Here is a 21,823-nt window from a genome sequence, read left to right on the forward strand (position 1 = left end):
TATGGTTGAATTTCTGATGCAGATGGATGATGAGAAAGTAGGCTCCTGAACCTGTGTCCTCTGTTTGGACAGAGGGGAGTATGATAGGATGAGAGCAGAATTGACGAATGTAGATTGGGGGCACAGATTGGTTGGTAGGACGGCTGAGGAACAGTGGAGGATTTTTAAGGAGATCTTTTTCGGTACTCAACAGAAATATATTCCAATGGTAAAGGAGGACTGTAGGAGAAGGGATAACCAGCCATGGTTATCGAAGGAAATAAAGGACAGTATTAAATTAAAAGCTGATGCGTTCAGAGCAGCTAAAAATAGTGGGTGTTTAGAAGATTGGGAAAGATTTAAAAAAACAACAAAGAATGACTAAAAAGGTGATAAAGAAAGGAAAGATAGAGAATGAAGCTAAACTAGCTCTAAATAGAAAAAATGACAGTAAAAATTTTTACAAATATATAAAGAGGAGGAGTCTGGTTAGAGTGAATGTTGGACCCTTGGAGGATGAGAGGGGGGTTTAGCAGTGGGCGATGAGGGAATGGCTGAGGCTTTAAATAAGTTTCACGGAGGAGGACACAAGTAGTTTGCCGTATATTAAAGATAGAAGGATGCTGGGAGATGAGGTCCTTAATGTGGTTACTGTCACTAGAGAGGTAGTGCTTGATAGACTAACGGGACTGAAGGTGGACAAGTCCCTGGGACCAGATGGAATGCATCCCAGGGTTCTGAAAGAAATGGCAGAGGTGATAGCGGATGCCTTAGTAATTATTTATCAAAATTCGCTGGACTCCAGGGAAGTGCCGGAAGATTGGAAAACGGCTAATGTTACGCTGCTGTTTGAAAAAGGTAGCAGACAAAAGGCAGGGAATTATAGGCTGGTTAGTTTAACATCTGTAGTTGGAAAAATGCTCGAATCCATCATCAAAGAAGAAATAGCGAGGCACCTAGAAAAGAATGGTTTGATCAAGCAGACACAGCACGGATTCATTAAGGGGAAGTCGTGTTTAACGAATTTATTGGATTTCTATGAGGATGTGACTATGTGGTAGACAGAGGGGAACCGGTGGATGTGGTGTTTTTAGATTTCCAAAAGGCGTTTGATAAGGTGCCTCACAAAAGGTTTATTGCAAAAGGTTAGGGAGCACGAAGTTGGGGGCAAGGTGTTAGCGTGGATAGAGGATTGGTTGTCTAATAGGAAGCAGACAGTTGGAATCAATGGGTGCTATTCTGGCTGGCAGCTGGTGACTAGTGGAGTGCCGCAGGGATGGGTGCTGGGGCCTCAACTGTTTACCATTTACACAGATGATCTGGAGGAGGGGACTAATGAAATTTGCTGATGACACAGACAAGTGGAAAAGCAAATTGCATGGAGGGTGTGGAAAGTCTGCAGAGAGATCTGGATAGGCTGAGTGAGTGGGCGAGGACCTGGCAGATGGAGTATAATGTTAGCAAATATGAGGTTATCCACTTTGGTAGAATAATAGTAGGAGGGATTATTATTTAAAAGGCAAAAAGCTGCAGCATGCTATGGTGCAGAGGGACCTGGGGGTCCTTGCGCTCGAATTGCAAAAATCCAGTCTGCAGGTGCATCAGGTGATCAAGAAGGCGAATGGAATGTTGGCCTTTATAGCGAGGGGGATAGAATATAAAAGTAGGGAGGTCTTGCTGCAACTGTACAGGGTACTGGTGAGGCCGCAGCTGGAGCACTGTGTGCAGTTTTTGTCGCTGCACTTGCGGAAGGATATATTGGCCTTGGAGGGAGCACAGAGAAGGCTCATTAGGCTGACACCGGAGATGAGGGGGTTAGCCTATGAAGAGAGATTGAATAGACTGGGCCTGTACTCGTTGGAGTTTAGAAGGCTGAGGGGGGATCTTATAGAGACATATAAGATAATGAAGGGGATAAATAGGGTAGAGGTAGAGAGATTCTTCCTGCTTAGAAAGGATAGCAGGACTAGAGGGCACAGCCTCAAAATAAGGGGGGTGCAGTTTAGATCGGAGTTGAGGAGGAACTTCTTCACTCAAAGGATGGTGAATCTCTGGAATTCTCTGCCCATTGAAGTGGTAGGGACTACCTCACTGAATATATTTAAGTCACGGGTAGATAGGTTTCTGATAGACAAGGCAATTAAGGGTTATGGGGAGAAAGCAGGAAAGTGGAACTGATCCACTTCAGATCAGCCGTATCTTATTGAATGGCGGGGCAGGCTCGAAGGGCTAGATGGCCTACTCCTGCTCCTATTTCTTATGTTCTTATTCCAGATTCTCACCACCTACTGAGTGAAAATTTTCCCGCAAAATTTCCTCTGAATCTCCTGCCCTTCACTGTAAAACTACATTCCCTCATGATTGACCCCTCAACCAAGAGGAACAGCTGCTCCCTATTTACCCTGTCTGAACCCCTCTAAATCTCCTACACATCAATCATCTCCCCACTCCCCCAGCCTTTGCTGCTCTAAAGAAAACAAGCCAACCTATCCAGTCTCTCCTTATAGCTCGATGCTCCATCCCAGGCAACATACTGATGAATCTCCTCTATATCCTCTCAAGTGCAATCACATCCTCCCTACAGTGAGGTGATCAAAACTGCATCAGAATTCCAAAAGTTGCTTAACCAAAGTTTTTTTTAAAATTTATTCTTTCATGGGATGTGGGTGTCATGGCAAGGCTAGCATTTGTTGTACATGCCCTTGAACTGAGTGGCTTAACAGGCCATTTAAGAGGGCAGTTTAAACACAACCACATTGCCATAGGCTTTGAGTCACAAGTAAGCCAGACCAGGTGAGTATGGCAGATTTGCCTCCCCACCATCAATGATAGGACCTAGCTCCCTCAACCTTTCTCCCTGGAGAGACGAAGGATGAGAGGTGACCTGATAGAGATTTATAAGATGTTGAGAGGTATTCATTGGGTGGATTCCCAGAGGCTATTTCCCAGGGCTGAAATGGTCGCTACGAGAAGACATAGGTTTAAGGTGCTGGGGAGTAGGTATAGGGGAGATGTCAGGGGTAAGTTTTTCACTCAGATGGTGGTGGGTGAGTGGAATCAGCTGCCGTTGGTGCTGGTGGAGGCGAATTCGTTGGGGTCTTTTAAGAGACTTCTGGATGAGTACATGGGATTTAATGGGATTGAGGGTTATAGATAGGCCGAGTAGGTAGGGATATGATCAGCGCAACTTGTGGGCTGAAGGGCCTGTTTGTGCTGTGATTTTCTATGTTCTATGAACCAAAGTTTTTATAGCAATCGATGATAATTTTGTGCTCACCAATACCGAGGCTAGTTTTCAATTCCTGACTTTAATTTAAGTTCCATCAACTGTTGTAATGGAACTTGCACTCGTGGCCATAGAGGATTTGCCTGGGCATCTGTTTTACTAATCTAATGATGTTACCAAGACACTGTCTCCCCCAAAGTGCCAGCTCCTTTTTCCTGAATAGTCATTCTTTATGACAGATAAAACAGAAACTTGACAGGCACTTGATTGGGAAGAAAGGAAGCATTGCATCTCTGTCTTAACATATGCACTTCCAAAAGGCCAGTGAACATGTTTTTCATTGGGGGCGGAGGCAATTTCTTAATTCTCCTGATCTCTACTCCATCAGACACCCGTTAACTCTGATACGATTTATTGCTGTCTGCATTGCTGAGGTACTCTGATTTAATCAGTTCAGCTATCAAGGGAGCAGAGCTAATTCCATGAAGTAGCCCTTAGCTGCAAACAATCTTTTGGTGAATATTTACAATACAAGCAATTTTATTCACCAAATGCTAGCCTGCCGCCAGCTACAGAATGTATTAAATGTAAGCTAATGCATTTGATATATATACTCTATGACCATAAAAACAATTTACATTAAATATAACTAGGTTCATGGTAATCTTCTCCTTAAACATCAATATTTAAGTTTACAATTCAATTCTTCCAAGCATTTTTATTTAATCTACACAGATAATGTCTATTTTTCCTGTGGAACATGCAGTAGAAATATTTTAGTTTACTCACTGTCCATTTCCATCTTGAATGTCCACCGCTGTGTAGAGGTCAGTATTCCCTATTAGGAGCCGTAGGCACTCTGAGTGGCCATTTGTTGCTGCGAATTAAAAAAAAATTGAATGGAATGATTCATGTGCAGAATGTTGTATCATTCGCATTTTTTTAAAAAATTGCTACAATGTCCAGGTTCATTCTCAGCTTGGGAAATTAACCAGCTGAAAATCCAGTTTTGGACTGACACGTACCATGACTTTCAAGCAAGGTTAATCTTGTGCAATGATAATTGCTATTAAATAAGAAGTACAACAATATGACCCACTTTCAACAACACCACCATCACTGAGGCTCCACCATCTAAACTGTTTGGGAAAGACAGAGACTGAGAATACATACCAAGTGACTCGCCTCCCGATTCCTCAAAACTTCTGTGCCACTTCTGTGATGGAATATTCACCAATTTCTGGGGTAGATGGAGTTGCAACACCAAATGAACTCATCACCACAAAGGGAAAACAATCTTAGTTGGCCCCTCCAATGTCACCAGCACAATGTAACACAACTTCACAACACATCTATCACAAAAGGCCAGTATCCAAGTCCAGCAAGTAATTAGGAAAGCTAATGCAGATTCAAATGTTGATGGAATTTGATCTCACATCCAGAGTTCAGTTGGAATTGGGCAGGGGGAAGAACCTTTTTATTATCCACTGCTGCTGTTGTTGGCTGGGGTCATTTCCCTCTTCTAGCCAGAGTGCTTCAAGTGTTTTTGCTCTCAGTTTTCCCTCTTGGAATGCAGTTTTAGTAGGGTAAAGGAAAATGAAGGGATTTTGCACCAAATGGGAACAGATTGCTTCCCATCCCAGGCAGCAACAGAACTTGAACAGCCTCTTTTTGCATTTTAGGGATTCTATAATGGTGGGATGTCACTGGCTGGGACATTCATGTCATACTTTTACGTCTGTGTGCAACACAATTCAGACCTCTCACAAGATTTTGCACTCCCATCACCAAACTGCCCAAAAAAGTGAGAACAGAAAATCTCCCCCAGTGTCTTTGACAAATTACACTCCTCTTAATAAAATCCAAATTATTCACATTCCTAACGAATTACAGCAGCTCACCTCACATGAACGGAACATCTCTACCTTTACTTTCCAATCTCGAGAAACATCTATCTTACCTTTTGTTTCGAACGAACAAATTTAAACAATTATACACTTCACCAATTTACTTTGTACACTTTCACTTCTACACACCTATTGGTGAAGAATCTGAAAAATGTCAGGTGGTTATTTTTCCAAATGTAAATACGAAATCACCAACTTTCATACTGTTGCCTGCAGTTACAGCATTTTCTTATAACAATAACATTGTGTTTTATATGCAGTTTCCCCCAAAAAATGTTGCTGGCTAGATGAAAGCTTTGTTTTTCTCCTGTATGATTTAAAAAAATCTTTTATTGCAATCATTTGAGACATGATCCTGTGTTGGTGGAAGTAATAGCTGGTCACCCAGCTTATCTTACATTATGTGCTCCACTTACAGGTACAATAGCATACTTCAAGACAGGTTGTGACTTTATCAGATAGCTCTGCAATGCTTTTAAAATTGTGGACATTAAAGCTTTCATTACTTAACAGATGATGACAAAAACAATTCAGAAACTCCCATAACTTCTTGACCTGCTTGTTTTAACGCAACCTTAAATTTTGTGGCACTGAGCAGAAAATAAGCTGAATGCAACAGCAGGCAATTTACTGCATCAACTGTTCTAACAACTATATATATGTATACCAAAAAGATATACAGTGTCTTTCTGAAGTAAAATTTGACACTGAGCAACATGAGCAATATTAGGGCTTATGATCAAAAGTTTGGTCAAACCTTTAAGGAGCACCATAAATCAGGAAAGATAGATAGAAGTTTAGGGCCATAATTCCTAAGCTTAGAGTTTTACGAGCTGAAGGCACAGCTGCCAATGGTGGAGCATTAAAATTGGGAATGCTTAAAAGGAGGAGTGCATATATTTGGGCAGTTGTAGGCATTTACAGAAATAGAAAGGAGAGAAACTCTGCAGGGATTTAAAAACAAGGAGGATAAAATGAAGGCATTGCTTAACTGGATGCCAAAGTAGATCAGCAAACAAAGTGGTGATGGATTGCAGGTCTTGATGCAAAATAAAGACATAGTGCAGCAGAGGTTTAGATGACCTCAAGTTTACTCAGGGTAGAATGAGGGTGGCAGGCATAGCAGTGGTTTCAGCAGCAGATGAGTTGAGGTAGAGGTGGAATTGGACAATTTTACCGAGGTGGAATCAGGTGAAAATGGTCAGATCTATGGTTGGTCTCAGACAGAGTTGATTTGGTCCTCCTAATGCTTACACTCAGCAACAAGGCATTTGCTGACACATTTACAGTTCTCTTTTCATGTATCTGAAATAATTTAAAATCATGCAAGAGGCACTATAATTTTCTTGCTTGTTACGGGTAGGTCTGCTTATTTTAATGCCCTACCCTCTGTTATTAAGACTAATATCTATTAAAAATGAAAGTAGTAGGCACTGGTTTGATTTTTGTCCAAATCTGTCCATCATTCACTTTACCTACATCTAGCTTAAATGGAACAGAATTTCTCCTCTTTGCTATGTAATATGCAGATCAAGTGTACTACCAGGAGAAAGCAACATTTCAGGAACAGAAACATACCTGGGACTTACTGCAAGTGTGAGGTGATTATAAGGAGTCAATTAGAATTTTAGGATGCATTGCAGGAATCAGCAAATATGAAACTTAGCAATACAAGGTTCTTGATATATACACGAGTATCATGTCCAGTTTTGAATTATCTTGAAGGGCTTTGGAATAAATGAAGGGGATGATATTATTTTGACAACAAGCTTTAGAAGCCATAGTGAACAGGAAAGTTTTCAAAAGTTGAGGCTGTCAGAGAAATACAGACTTACAACGGACATGGTTGAGGTACTTAAAATGATGAAGAACATGCAAACAAAATTGAGGGAGTTAGGTTAGATATTATGCAACCTTTTATTTATTGAAGGCTTTGTTTTCAAAGAATCAATTCCTCTGGGTACAGATTTAGTTTAGCTCTTTAAAAAGGAATCTGATAAGTTCCTGAATGGTGGACATTTCTGGCCTCAGCTAGATTAGATTTGATAGATTAGCTATCTGGGATGATAAGGTTATTGCCGTCTCATACTATTTAGTTTTTGGGGGGATTTCAGAGAAATTTCCTGGATGTTTTCTTAAATTAGCAACAAGTTCTCAGTCGTCCCTCCCCCAATTTTTTGTCTTTCACTTTTCCAGGTGATTGCGTGGGTAAGAGGTAAAGGACATACGTGGTTGCACCAGATCTAGAATAACTGAGTTCAGTGAATGTGAATTACCTTTTCTATTTTACTATTCATATGTTCCATGTAGCAGCAACTTTCTGTTATAGCATAAACATAAATATAAATTTTGCACAAACACGATAAAGGTAAAAATCTGGTTACATATTTTGTTTAATATTTTAAAAATACCCTGCTAATACACTTTGTACATACCTGCAGCATGAATTGGAGTTCTTTTAGTCACAAAGTCTTTCACAAGAATGGATGCTCCCTGATTGATTAACACGTCCACGCACTCTACATGTCCTTTGAAAGCTGCCAGGTCCAATGGTGTACGCCCATTATTATTTCTCACATCTAAATCTAAGAGAGATTGTACCAGTACTTCTAAAGCCTGGTGGTGACCATGGTATGCCTGAAAAAGGATAAAATAGATTTTATCTGAACAAAAATACATCTGAGAAAACAATCCATAAAAAATATTTAAAACTTCAGAGCTACTTTACAATAAAGAAACAGTAAAATATCTTCAAAACAAAACTGTTCAACTTAGCTGCCTTTTAATAATAATGATCAGCTTAATCAGCTATTACATAGGGCACACAATCATCTAGCTCTTCACATTGGCGGCATCTTTTGATCCGACTGATGGTACACCCCCGCCACGTGTTTCCCAGCAGTGTGGTATGTCATCAATGGGAAATATCACCGACAGTGGCAGGGCCAGAAGATGCATACAGGAACTCACCAAGGTTCCTTAGGCGGCAACTTCTAAAACCGAAGCACTATTATCTAAAAGGGCAAGAGCAGCAGATACCTGGAAACATCACTGCCTGGACATTCCCCTCCAAGTTGCTTGCCACCCTGACTTGGAAATATATTGCCGTTCCTTCACTGTGATTGGGTCAAAATCCTGGAACTCCTTCCTTAACAGTACAGTGGGTGTACCTATACCACATGTACTGCAGCAGTTCAAGATGGCAGCTCACCACCATCTTCTCAAGGGCAACTCAGGAAGGGCAATAAATGCTGGTCTAGCCAATGACACACATATCCCATAAACTAGATTCTGCAAGAAATTCAGAGGGTACTGAACCTGTGGAATTCTCCACCAGACCACCATATAAAGTTGTGCAGGCCAAGTTCCTCAATATACTTAAGAAGGAATGAGGTATATATTTAGACTTTAAAGATGTCAAGGTATACGGGGAGGGCACGTGAGTATGGCTTTGAGATAGATCAGTCAAGACCATATTGAATAGTGGGACAGGCTAAATCGGGCCAAATAACCCTGCTCCTGCTCATATTTTTTATGTTTCTACCTTTTCCTCCACATTCAACATAATAAACTTCCTGTTGCTGTGAAAACTACCAGTCATAAAGATGTGAAAAAATGCATTCTCAAAAAACACAAAATTATATTACATTCAATAGATTATATCAATGGTAGGAAAACAGCAGTAGCAGAGATGATTAAATATATCCCAGATCACATAACAGTTGATTTATTACAAGCCTTGTGTAACTAGACAAGAAGTCTGGCCAGAATGTTTGTTTACAGTCCAGATACACAACGAAGCATTTATACAAGTATTTTCTACTTACAGCCAAATGCAAAGGACTGATGGGTGCCTTGTTATCAGAATCATTCAGCATGTCTGTACCTGAAGTTTCCATCAACTAATAAAATAGATAAGATACTTTCAAAAAAAATACATAAAAACACATAACTGACACAAGCTCTAGAAGCAGGGTAGTATGTACTCAATCTCAAGATAGGAAAATGTCAACTCAGATACAATAAAGGGACCAAGCGAGACCGAAAAACCAAGGAGATTATAAATTTCACGATGGCTAACTTTTTGTCATTGAGGGTTATTGAAAAACATAAATCAGTCAGTCAAGAAATCCTACTTTCAGATTGACCTAACATTTTGCTTTCTCTGAGAATAAGCATTACCAGCAGTTGTGGAAGGCAATGCACAACCTTTGACCTTTAAATAGATTGGGTGAGCATGGAGTGATCTTAAGTTCTTTTCTCATCTTTCTGCAGGGTTGTAAATAAATAATACAAAATTCAATAAAACTGTACACATTAACACAACTGATGTTTGTAAACAGTGTCTTTCCAATGCAGCTTCTTGGCATGACGGGGATACTGATGCAAAATAAATATTGTAACATTTGACATATATACAAATCTAAATCTTCAGAGCTTTACTGTCCTGCAAATAGAAAAGATCGACTGACTCTTGTATTCAACATTAAAATAATAACAAAATAGGAGATAGATTAATGTTTGGTTTTAAATGTACACAACTAAAATATATTTATCACAATCTTACATCTATGTAATAAAGACTGTGACATATTAAATGATAAATCATGAGGGTACAAGATTCAAAGCAAATGTGATGACTTACTACATCTAGAGGAGTTTCATTTGCAATCTGGAGAAGACAAAAAAAAACAAATTTATTAAATAGCAAAGCTCAAAAGTTATAAGCAACCCCGGCCCTTAATAAAAACTAAAAGTAATCAAGTATCTACATGGACAGATATTTAACTCTAATGTGCACATATATGAAGAAAGTATAATGCTTAGCACATAAGAAGATAAGCAATCTTACTTGCAATAGTATGCATACTGTACAACATGAGAGAATTGCTGTTCACATCTGCAATTCTCCATAGTACCAAGCCTTGATCAGTTACAAATGAGGAAGAATTTCCCAAACCAAAATCACTGTTAGCAATCAGTCCATTCGAGTTAAGTGGGGAGTCGAGGAGCAATTTAGCCAAGAAAATAGGGAATGGGACTAAAACTGAAAGTCTTATTCTCAAATAGAGACGGGTCACAAGACAATACTCATCCTGAACCATAAACTAGTCATTTTCCGAAAACAAATGTCAGGCTAACTGGTCTATAATTCAATTTGCTCTCTGTCACCATTTTTAAGTAGAGTAACAAACACAACTTTCCAATCAAAAGGAACAGTTCACCAAGTGAAAGAAAACTTAAGATAACAGTAGGAGCATCTGCAATGTCCTCAGCTATTTCCTTTAGAATCCTGGAATCAAATCCATCTATCTGGTCCTGGCTACTTTTCACTCTTCAATGCCACTGTTTTCATTACTATTGTTTTGGTGAGTCTTATCCTTGATTCAATATTAGCTTCCTTGCATGAGTGGTATGCTGACCTGCTCCTCTTCTATAAATACTGTTCAGTATATCCGCTACTTCCCTATTTCCATTATTATCATTATCAGTTGTTAAGGGGAGAACAATGCTGCTGACCGACTTCTTTCTCCAAATATAATTGTAAAAAAAATTACATTGATTTTGATATCTTTTGTGAGCTTTCCACACTCCCTTTTAGTAGTTGTTTGTCACACTTTGCTGCTCTTCTTATCTTTTCAATTTGGCAGTATTTTTTGCATTTTAATCAGCTTTTCTGCTGATTGGCAACTAGGGGTAAGGAACAGCTAAAACCAATCATGTTGTTTTAGCAATTCAGGGCTCTTACCTTAAGTCAATATGATTCAATTCATTTTAGAACATCTCCCACTGAGATCTTGTCTTTATACCCACTAGTGGACTTGCCCAGATTACTCTGGAGAATCTGTACCCCAGTCCACTGAAGTCAGCATTACCTAAATATAGAACCTAAAGCAGCTATTTAACGTCTGTTGTAGGTAAAATGCTTGAATCCGTAATCAAGGAGAAAATAGCTAGGCATCTTGAGGAGAATTGTTTGATAGAGCAGACGCAGCACGGTTTCGTTAAGGGGAAGTCGTGTCTGACAAATTTATTGGAATTCTAGGTGGATAGAGGGGAACCGGTAGAACATAGAACATAGAACATTACAGCGCAGAACAGGCCCTTCGGCCCACGATGTTGCGCCGACCAGTTACAAAAACAATGACCCACTAGCCTATACCAATCCCTTTTCGTCCATAAACCTATCCAGAGATCTCTTAAACGCCCCCAAACTAGACGCATTTACAACTGCAGCAGGCAGGGCATTCCAATCCCTCACCACCCGCTGGGTAAAGAACCTACCCCTGACATCCGTCCTGTAGCTACCCCCCCTTAATTTAAAGCCATGCCCCCTCGTGCTAGCTTTCTCCATCCGAGGAAAAAGGCTATCACTATCCACCCTATCTAAACCTCTAATCATCTTATATGTTTCAATAAGATCCCCTCTTAGCCGCCTTCTTTCCAACGAAAACAACCCTAAATCCCTCAGTCTCTCCTCATAGGACCTCCCCACCATACCAGGCAACATCCTAGTGAACCTCCTCTGCACCCTCTCCAACGCCTCCACATCCTTCTTGTAATGCGGGGACCAGAACTGCACACAGTACTCCAAGTGCGGCCGCACTAGAGTAGTGTACAGTTGCAACATTACACTGCGACTCCTAAATTCAATCCCCCTACCAATAAACGCCAAGACACCGTACGCCTTCTTAACAACCTTATCTACTTGATTCCCAACTTTCAGGGGTCTATGTACACACACACCTAGATCCCTCTGTTCATCCACACTATTCAAAGTCCTCCCGTTAGCCCTATACTCGACACATCTGTTGCTCCTACCAAAGTGAATTACCTCACACTTCTCCGCATTAAATTCCATCCGCCACCTCTCGGCCCAGCTCTGCAACCTATCTAAGTCTCCCTGCAGACTATGACACCCTTCCTCACAATCTACCACACCTCCAACTTTGGTGTCATCAGCAAATTTACTAATCCACCCAACTATACCCTCATCCAGATCATTAATAAAAATTACAAACAACAGTGGCCCCAAAACAGATCCCTGAGGCACACCACTCGTAACTGTACTCCATGATGAATATTTACCATCCACCACCACCCTCTGTCTCCTATCTGATAGCCAATTCCTGATCCAACTTCCTAGATTACCCACAATCCCATACATCTGCATTTTCTGCAGAAGCCTACCATGGTGAACCTTATCGAACGCCTTACTAAAATCCATGTATACCACGTCAACTGCCTTGCCCCCATCCACCTCTTTGGTCACCTTCTCAAAAAACTCAATAAGGTTAGTAAGGCACGACCTACCCGCTACAAAACCATGCTGACTATTTCTAATCAATTCATTACACTCCAAATAACTATAAATCCTATCCCTAATAATTTTTTCTAAAACCTTGCCCACAACAGAAGTAAGACTCACCAGTCTATAATTCCCGGCAAAGTCTCTGTTCCCCTTCTTAAACAATGGGACAACATTCGCTATCCTCCAATCCTCCGGGACTACACCAGAGACCAATGACGACCTGAAGATCTGAGCCAGAGGCTCTGCAATCACCTCTCTAGCCTCCCAGAGAATCCTAGGGTAGATCCCATCCGGACCAGGGGACTTATCTATTTTCAGCCCCTCAAGAATTTCCAGCACATCCCCTTTATCAACCGTAATACTGTCTATTTTACACCCCTGCAACCCAATGTCCTCCTCAGCTATATTCATGTCCCCCTGCGTGAACACCGAAGAGAAATATTGGTTCAATACTTCTCCAATCTCCTCCGGTTCCACACACAACTTCCCCCTGCTGTCTGTAACTGGCCCTAATCTTGCCCTGACCAACCTTCTGTTCTTGACATACCTATAGAATGCCTTAGGATTCTCCTTAATCCTATCAGCCAAAGTCTTCTCATGTCCTCTTTTAGCCCTTCTCAACTCACTCTTCAACTCCCTCCTAGCCAATCTAAAGCTTTCTAGTGCACTATCTGAGCCCTCCAATCTCATCCGAACATAAGCCTCCTTTTTCTTTTTAACCATCGACTCAACTCTTTTAGTGCACCACGGTTCCCTAGATCTACCAAATCCACCATGCCTGACAGGGACATACCTATCAAGGACTCGCAGTAGCTGCTCCTTGAAAAAACTCCACATTTCAGACGTTCCCAGTCCCTGTAATCCCCTAATCCAATCCATGCTTCCTAATTCACTCCTGATAGCCTCATAATCGCCCTTACCCCAGCTAAAATTGCTGACCCGAGGTTCATGCCTATCTCTTCCCATCACTAAGGTGAACGTAACCGAATTGTGGTCACTATCACCAAAATGCACACCAACTTCCAAGTCTAGCACCTGGTCTGGCTCATTTCCCAGCACCAAATCCAATATAGCCTCACCTCTAGTTGGCCTGTCTACATACTGAGACAAAAAACCTTCCTGCACGCTTTGTACAAACACTGACCCCTCTAGCGAGCTAGAACTATAGCAACTCCAATCAATATTCGTAAAGTTAAAGTCCCCCATAACAATTACCCTATTACTTTCACTCCTAACCAGGATTGTCTCCGCAATCCTTTCCTCAACCTCTCTAGAACTTTTAGGAGGTCTATAAAAGACTCCCAACAGGGTGACCTCTCCTCTCCTATTTCTAATCTCCGCCCATACTACCTCAACTGACAAGTCCTCATCAAACTTTCTCTCCGACACTGTGATACAGTCCTTGACTAGCAATGCTACCCCACCCCCCCTTCTACCTTCTTCTCTACTCCGGTGGATGTGGTGTTTCTTGATTTTCAGAAGGCATTTGATAAGGTGCCGCACAAGAGGTTGTTACAGAAGGTTAGGGGGCATGGAGTTGGGGGTAGGGTGTTAGCGTGGATAGGGGATTGGCTGTCAAATAGGAGGCAGAGAGTGGGGGTCAATGGGTGCTATTCAGATTGGCGGTTGGTGACTAGTAGAGTGCCCCAGGGATTGGTGCTGGGGCCTCAGCTATTTACCATTTATATAGATGATCTGGAGGAAGGAACCGAGTGTATGGTGTCGAAATTTGCTGATGACACCATGATTGGTGGAACAGCAAATTGTGCGGAGGGTGTGGAAAGTCTGCAGAGGGATCTAGAAAGGTTGGGCGAATGGGCTAGGAACTGGCAAATGGCATTTAATGTTGGCAAGTGTGAGATTGTCCACTTTGGTAGGAATAATGGTAGGAAGGACTACTACTTACATGGCGAGAAACTGCAGCATGCTACGGTGCAGAGGGACCTCGGGGTCCTTGTGCATGAGTCGCAAAAACCCAGCCTACAGGTGAACAGGTGGTCAGGAAGGCGAATGGGATGCTGGCCTTCATAGTGAGGGGGATTGAATATAAAAGTAGGGAGGTCTTGCTGCAACTGTACAGGGCACTGGTGAGGTCGCAGCTGGAGTACTGTGTGCAGTTTCGGTCGCCGCACTTACGCAAGGATATTTTGGCCTTGGAGGGAGTGCAGAGGAGGTTTACTAGGCTGATACCGGAGTTGAGGGGGTTCAGCTATGAGGAGAGGCTGAATAAACTAGGCTTGTACCCGTTAGAGTTTAGAAGAATGAGGGGAGATCTCACTGAGACGTATAAGATGATGAATGGGATGGATAGGATAGAGGTGGAGAGGCTCTTCCTGCTTAGAAAGGACAGTAGGACTAGAGGGCACAGCCTCAAGATAAGGGGGGGAGCAGTTTAGAACGGAGTTGAAGAGGAACTTCTTCACTCAAAGGGTGGTGAATCTCTGGAATTCTCTGCTCGTTGAAGTGGTGGAGGCTGCCTCGCTAAATATATTTAAGACGTGGGGTAGATAGGTTTTTGATAGGCAAGGGGATTAAGGGTTATGGGGAGAAGGCGGGAAAGTGGAACTGAGCCACATCAGATCAGCCGTGATCTTATTGAATGGTGGGGCAGGCTCGAAGGGCTAGATGGCCTACTCCTGCTCCTATTTCTTATGTTCTTATGTTCATATCTCCCCTTTGAAGCACTACATTAAACTAGATAATTTGATTATGCCGAATAGATAAATGTCGGTGCAGGGACTATGGCTGCAGGGCGACCAGGACTGGGTTTTCAACATTCCGGGGTATATAATGTTTCAAAAGAACAGGCCAAAGGGAAAGGAGGTGAGGTAATATTGTTAATCAAGGTAGGTTTCAGAGCAATGCTGAGTTGTGATATAAAGGCAGTGGATAGTGATGTAGAATTGGTTTGAATTGAAATCATGAATAGCAAGGGATTAAAGACAACGGTGGAAGTAGTTAATAGACCCCCAAAATGTGACCACTCAGGAAGTCACAGCATAGATAGGGAAATATCCAGGGCATGTTTGAAGGGAATCTGCTACATTCCAGGAGGGTACCAGAAGATTGGAAGACAGCCAATGTGATTCCTGAATAGCCTCCTATTGCACTGTAGGGGTGCTATGATATAAAGTACAAGTCAATGGAATTGGAGGTGGAGTGTCAACATGGATTGAAAACAGGTTGTCAACATTTAAAACATTTGGATTAAATGGGTTCTTTTCAGAGTGGAAAGATGTGACTAGTGGAGTACCACAAGGATCTGTTCTTAGGCTGCAATTGTTCACTATTTACATTAATGACTTGGAGGAAGGAACAGAATGTAATATTTCCAAATTTACTGATGATATGAAGATAGATGGAAGGGCATATTGTGATGAGGATACTGTGATTCTGCAAGAGGATATAGATAGATTGGATGACTGGGCAAAAACCTGGACTTTGGGGAAGTGTGACAACATGCACTATGGTAGGAGGAATAAAAAGACAGTATTATTTAAATGGATAGAGACTGTAAATAAGTGAAGAGATATGTAGGTGTTCCAGTGCATGAATTACAAAAAGCTAGCAGGGAGGTCCAATAAGTAGTTAAGTAGGCAAACAGCACTTTGGCCTTATTTCAAAGGGGTTGGAGTTTAAAAATATGGAGGTTCTGTTGGAATTGTCCAGGGTGTTGGTGAGGCTTCACCTGGAATGCTGCATACAGTTTTGGTTCCCTTACCTAAAAAAGGATATAGTTGCTTTTGAGGCAGTCCAAAGGAGATTCACCAGGCTAATTCCTGGGATGAGAGGGTTGTCTAATCAAGAGAGACTAAGTGGTGTGGGTCTGTACTCCTTGGAATTTAGAAGAGGGATGATCTTGTTCAAGCATATAATGTCCTGAGGGGGCTGGGCAGGGTAGATGGTGAGATGTTTTCATTAGTGGGAGAGTCTTAAACAAAAGAACATAGCTATAAGATAAAGTACAGTAATTTAAAAGTTTTTAAAATTTATATATTATTGTCACAAGTAGGTTTACCTCAACACTACAATGAAATTACTGTGAAAATCCCCTAGTCACCACACTCTGGGCCTGTTCAGGTACACTGATGGAGAATTTAGCATGGCCAATGCACCTAACCAGCACATCTTTTGGACTGTGGGAGGAAACTGGAGCACCCAGAGGAAACCCATGCAGACACAGGGAGAAAGTGCAGACTCCGCACAGTGACCCAAACCGGAATCTAACCCGAGTCCCTGGGGCTGTGAAGCAGCAGTGCTAATCACTGTGCCACCATGACATCCCTGAGGTGTGCAGAAATTTCTTCTTGCAGAGGGTGGTGAATCTCTAAAGTTCTCTATTCCAAAGGGTTGTGGAGGCTAGATCATTAGAAGTATTTAAAATGGAGGTGGATAAATATTTGATAGATCAAGGAATAGAGATCTATGGAGAAATGGCACAGGAAAGGAGTTGAGGCCAGCATAGATCAGCCATGATTGTGTTAAATAGCAGGAGAGGCTTTAAGGGCCTGGTGACCTACTCCTGCTTCTATTTCTCGTGTTGTGTACCTTAAACCCACTCATGAAATTTATCTCCTTTCTGACAAGTGATTTATTACAATTTCATGAATCGGAGTAATATAATTTTTCCAATTCAAGGTGGCCAGTAATTCTGTTTTGAAACAATGGCACGGTTATTGCTAAGTTATTCAAGAACGTCTATTTCATCTCCATAGTAGTAAATTACTTAAAGTGCAACCAGAATATTTTCCCCATCCCATTCAATGCAGAACATTTGTAAATAATTTTCAGTGTGTAGACTTGGTGAAAAGTACACAGTTGAATGCAAATATTTACACTATGTTTTTGTATTAGACTTTAAAATCATTTTTGAGACAATTATCAAGACTGTTAGCTTTCAGGTTAGATATTGCAGCTAGTCAGCAAATCACTGCTTAAAAGCCACAGAACATTCTGCTACATGATGCTTAGAGGACGCAAAATGATTTCTGACAGCTCTTTTCATATTCCACAGACCACTTCAAATAAACTGATATAAATAATCAGATAACTGCACAGCCATGTCCTGCTGATACAAAACCTTTTAAATGTTCAAATTACAAATACTATTCTCCATCAATGGATTTTCCTCAATGGCACATGAATCTCTACATAGATCAGATGAAAGAAGTCATCAGTAGTGCTATCAAGCAAAACAAATCACCCAATAATCACCTCAGCAATGCTCAGTTTGGGGTACACCAGAATCATTTAGCTTCACGGACATAATCCAACTATGGACAAAAGACTGAATGTCAGAAAGAGGGGCAAATATCAAAGTATGAAAGTACAAAGTATTAAATAAAAGTAGAATATAATGAGTGCCAAAACTAAAATCTTGCAATGGTTGGAGCCATATCCAACATAAAGGAAGATGCAACATCCCCTCCCCTGGCACTTGGGAATTCCTGGCTCTTGACTGCCCAAAGAGGAGGAAAAGCATCTGGGAAGGGACTGAAATCCTACAGCTTAATCGCCGAGAGCCAACTGAAGCCAAACATTGACAGCAAAAGGACGAGTGGCAAGCCAGGCACCCCATCCACTCGCTCTCCTGACCACCATGTGCCCCCTGTGACAGACATAGGGGGTCGTGCATTTGTGATGCCACACTATCAAATACAGCTTTGATTCTGCTCTCACCTCACCTCTAGATTACAGCTCTTTTGTCTGTACTTGAATCAATGCTGTAATGAGGCCAGGAGCTGAGTGGCCCTGGAGAAACCCACACTGAGCATCACTGAACAGGTCATTGCTAAGCAAGTGCTGCTTACTTCAATAATTAGTTATGTAACATCTATTGAGAGCATTTAGTTTAATTTTAAAGTTGGCCAAATTAAACATACTTACAAGTTCAAGACATAAACGATGCCCATAGGCAGCTGCGTAGTGCACTGCATTATAGCCCTGTTTATCTCGGATTCCAGGATTTGCATCATTTCGGAGCAGATACTCCAGGCACCTGAAGATGGTCAAGAAAACTACTGTGAGTTGCAACTTGAAATAACTTTGAATGAACACTAGCACGTCACTAGGAAGTGTGTATTTCACTTTTTAGTATAATAAAAAACAGAAAACATTGGAATTACTCATCAGGTAGCATCTGGGTAAACGCTTCAGGTCAACAACTTTTCATCAGACTATTTATTAATGGAATGTCCAGGCACTTATTAGTTTGTTCTTCATTATTAAGGCACTTATAAACATTCAATTGCTGCTGGAAAGATTTAAAACTGTATTTGGTAACTGTGGCATAGAAATGCTACATTCAATTGGTAAGATTTTTGCTATACTATATTTAGGCTTCAACCCCAAATGCTTTTTTAGAAAGACAAATTAAATAAACTGCACATGGCTCAATGTGCACCACATAGATTATTCCTTTGATCCTCTTCAGTACCATCCCAAGTATACAGATATTTATTCTAATTTCTATCTCATCTTGCATGTTCACTGGGTCTGGAGATATGATGATCTCACCCAACAATTCAATGGATCTTACAACCTCAAGCTAACTAAAACAAAATGTAATGCTATTTAGAGTCATACAGAGCAAAAAAGGCCCTTCGGCCCATCGAGACTGCACCGACAATAACTACCACTAAAGGTGTGCACTAATCCCAGTATTTCAAGGGCTCATCAGAATACTTTTTAAAGTTTCTTTCTTCCACTACCTTCCCAGACAGTGCATTCCAGATTCCCACCACCCTCAGTAATTTTGTTTCTCAAATCCTCTTTGAATCTCTTGCACCTCATCCTAAAACTATGCCACCTTGTGATTGACCCTTCAACCAAAGGGAACAACTGCTCCTTACTCACCTTGTCCATACCCCTCATAATTTTATATACCTCAATCATGTCCCCTCAGCCTTCTCTGCTCTAAAGAAAACAATCCAAGACTATCTAGCCACTCTTGACAGCTCAAATGTTTCAACCCCGGCAACATCCTGGCAAACCTCCTCTGTACCCCCTCTAGTGCAATCACATCCTTTCTATCGTGAGGCAACCAGAACTGTACAAAGTACTTCATCTGTAGTCTAATCAATGCTCTGAACAACTCCCAACATTACCTCTTCGCTCTTATACTCTATTCCACAACTGATAAATGTTCTCACATGTTTTCTTAATTACCCTATTCACATGCTGTGCTGACTTCAGGGATCTAGTGAAAAAGTACCCCAAGATCCATCTGTTCCTCTGAGCTTCCCAGTGACCTGCCATTCATTTAATACTCCCTCATTTTTGATCTTCTTCCAAAGTGCATTACCTTGCACATACCAGGGTCAAAAACCATCTGCCACTGCTCTGCCCACCTGACCACCACATCTATATACTCCTGTAACCTACGACCATCTTCTTCAGTATTAATCACCCTACCAATTTTGTATCATCTGCAAACTTGCTTAACATTCCCCCCACATTTTCATTTATATCATTTAGGTATATAACAAACAATAAGAGTCCCAGTACTGATCCTTCAGTACACCACTAAACACCGGCCTTCAGTCACTCGAACAGCCTTCTACACTACCTTTTGTGGGATAGAAACATAGAAACCCTACAGTACAGAAAGAGGCCATTCAGCCCATCAAGTCTGCACCAACCACAATCCCACCCAGGCTCTACCTCCATATTCCTACATGTTTTACCTACTAATCCCTCTAACCTACACATCTCAGAACCTATTACTAAGCCAGTTTCTGATCCATCTTGCTAAGTTTCCCTCAATTCCATGTGCTTTAACCTTCTCAATCTGTCTCCTATGTGGGTCCTTGTCAAAAGTTTTACTAAAATCCACATAAACTACATCAACTGAACTCCACTCATCTGCACAGATGATCACATTTTTGAAAAATTCTAACAAATTTGTTAGGCGTGGCCTCCCTCTGACAAAGCCATGTTGACTATCAATAATTAACCCACGCTCTTCTAAATGGACATTAATTCTCTTTAAAATTTTCCCCAATAGTTTTCCTACCTATACATTAAGTTACAGAGAGCAGACCTTTAATTGCGCGCACACACAAGACATCCTCTATATCCGAGTTAACTGCTGCTCTCAGTTGTTAGTTGCAAACAAGTTCTCAACTGAACCTATGTCCCCAAAATGTATCAAAAAGGGCAAGAAATTATTGCTCACACCTAAATAAATTAGATTTAAATCAGCGTATCTTATTTATTTCCAGAAACAATGGCACACCATAAACATAAGTACTCTGAAATAAAAACAGAAAGTGATAGAAATATTCAGTAGGTTGTGCCTTTTTTTTAAAAGAAACAGCCTTCTAAACTTATCCTGTCACCTTCACAGACTTATTTACTCCCCAAGACTCTCTTCTTGCATCCCTTTTATAACTGTACCATTTAAATTACATTGCCTCTCCTCATCCTTTCTACCCAAATACATCATTCAACACTGACATGTTAAATTTAATTTGCCGTGTGAATAACTATTTTACCAGTTTATGTCCTCATGAAGTCTGTTATTATCCTTCTCCCAATGTGCTGAATTTCCAAGTTTCAAGCCAGCTGGAAAAACTCCAGTTTTCAGGGTATTAAGGAAACAGATAGGTTAAATATCAAGAAACTACACCTGCTGTTTGGGAAGTCTAGGACTAGCAAGCACAGCTTAAAACATTACTGTCAGACCTTGCAGGAGTGAAAGTAGGAAGAATTCGAAGGGTGTTAGAAGTTTAAAATTCTTTTTTTCAAATGGCAGTTGATGATAGCTAAATTGTTAACTTTAAAATCTGAGACTGATAAGTTTTTGTTAACCAAAGATATGAATGGATCTGGAATGAAGTTGGGTATATGGAGTTAGGTTGCAGATCAGTCATGATCTCATGATTGGCTATACATGCTCAGCTGGGTAATGTGCCTACTCGCATTCATATGACCATCCTCCACACATAAGAACGTAAGAAATAGGAGCAGGAGTAGGCCATCTAGCCCTTCGAGCCTGCCCCACCATTCAATAAGATCATGGCTGATCTGAAGTGGATCAGTTCCACTTTCCCGCTTTCTCCCCATAACCCTTAATTCCCTTGTCTATCAGAAATCTATCTACCCGTGACTTAAATATATTCAACGAAGTAGCCTCCACCACTTCAATGGGCAGAGAATTCCAGAGATTCACCACCCTTTGAGTGAAGAAGTTCCTCCTCAACTCTGTTCTAAACTGCCCCCCCCGCCTTATTTTGAGGCTGTGCCCTCTAGTTCTGTTTTCCTTTCTAAGCGGAAAGAATCTCTCTACCTCTACCCTTTTCATTATCTTGTAGGTCTCTATAAGATCCCCCTTCAGCCTTCTAAATTCTAACGAGTACAGGCCCAGTCTATTTAACCTCTCCTCACCAAGGCCAATAT

The 21,823-nt window shown here is 41.1% G+C and overlaps 1 protein-coding gene across 4 annotated transcripts in view; it reads right to left on the bottom strand.

The window, feature by feature from the left end:
* Positions 1 to 21,823, bottom strand: part of ankrd28b (ankyrin repeat domain 28b) — a 230,108-nt gene that overhangs the window by 26,855 nt on the left and 181,430 nt on the right. For all 4 annotated transcript variants that reach the window (XM_080209614.1, XM_080209610.1, XM_080209616.1 and 1 more), the window contains exons 15-19: positions 18,311 to 18,422; positions 9,758 to 9,784; positions 8,940 to 9,014; positions 7,548 to 7,749; positions 3,995 to 4,082 (exon numbers count right to left, since the gene is read on the bottom strand). In XM_080209614.1, coding sequence (XP_080065740.1) covers positions 3,995 to 4,082; positions 7,548 to 7,749; positions 8,940 to 9,014; positions 9,758 to 9,784; positions 18,311 to 18,422 — 504 coding nt within the window. The remainder of the gene's footprint in view (positions 1 to 3,994; positions 4,083 to 7,547; positions 7,750 to 8,939; positions 9,015 to 9,757; positions 9,785 to 18,310; positions 18,423 to 21,823) is intronic.

This window comes from Carcharhinus amblyrhynchos, chromosome 2 (genome assembly GCF_965287045.1).
Source record: "Carcharhinus amblyrhynchos chromosome 2, sCarAmb.v2.hapA, whole genome shotgun sequence".
Lineage (NCBI taxonomy): Eukaryota > Metazoa > Chordata > Chondrichthyes > Carcharhiniformes > Carcharhinidae > Carcharhinus > Carcharhinus amblyrhynchos.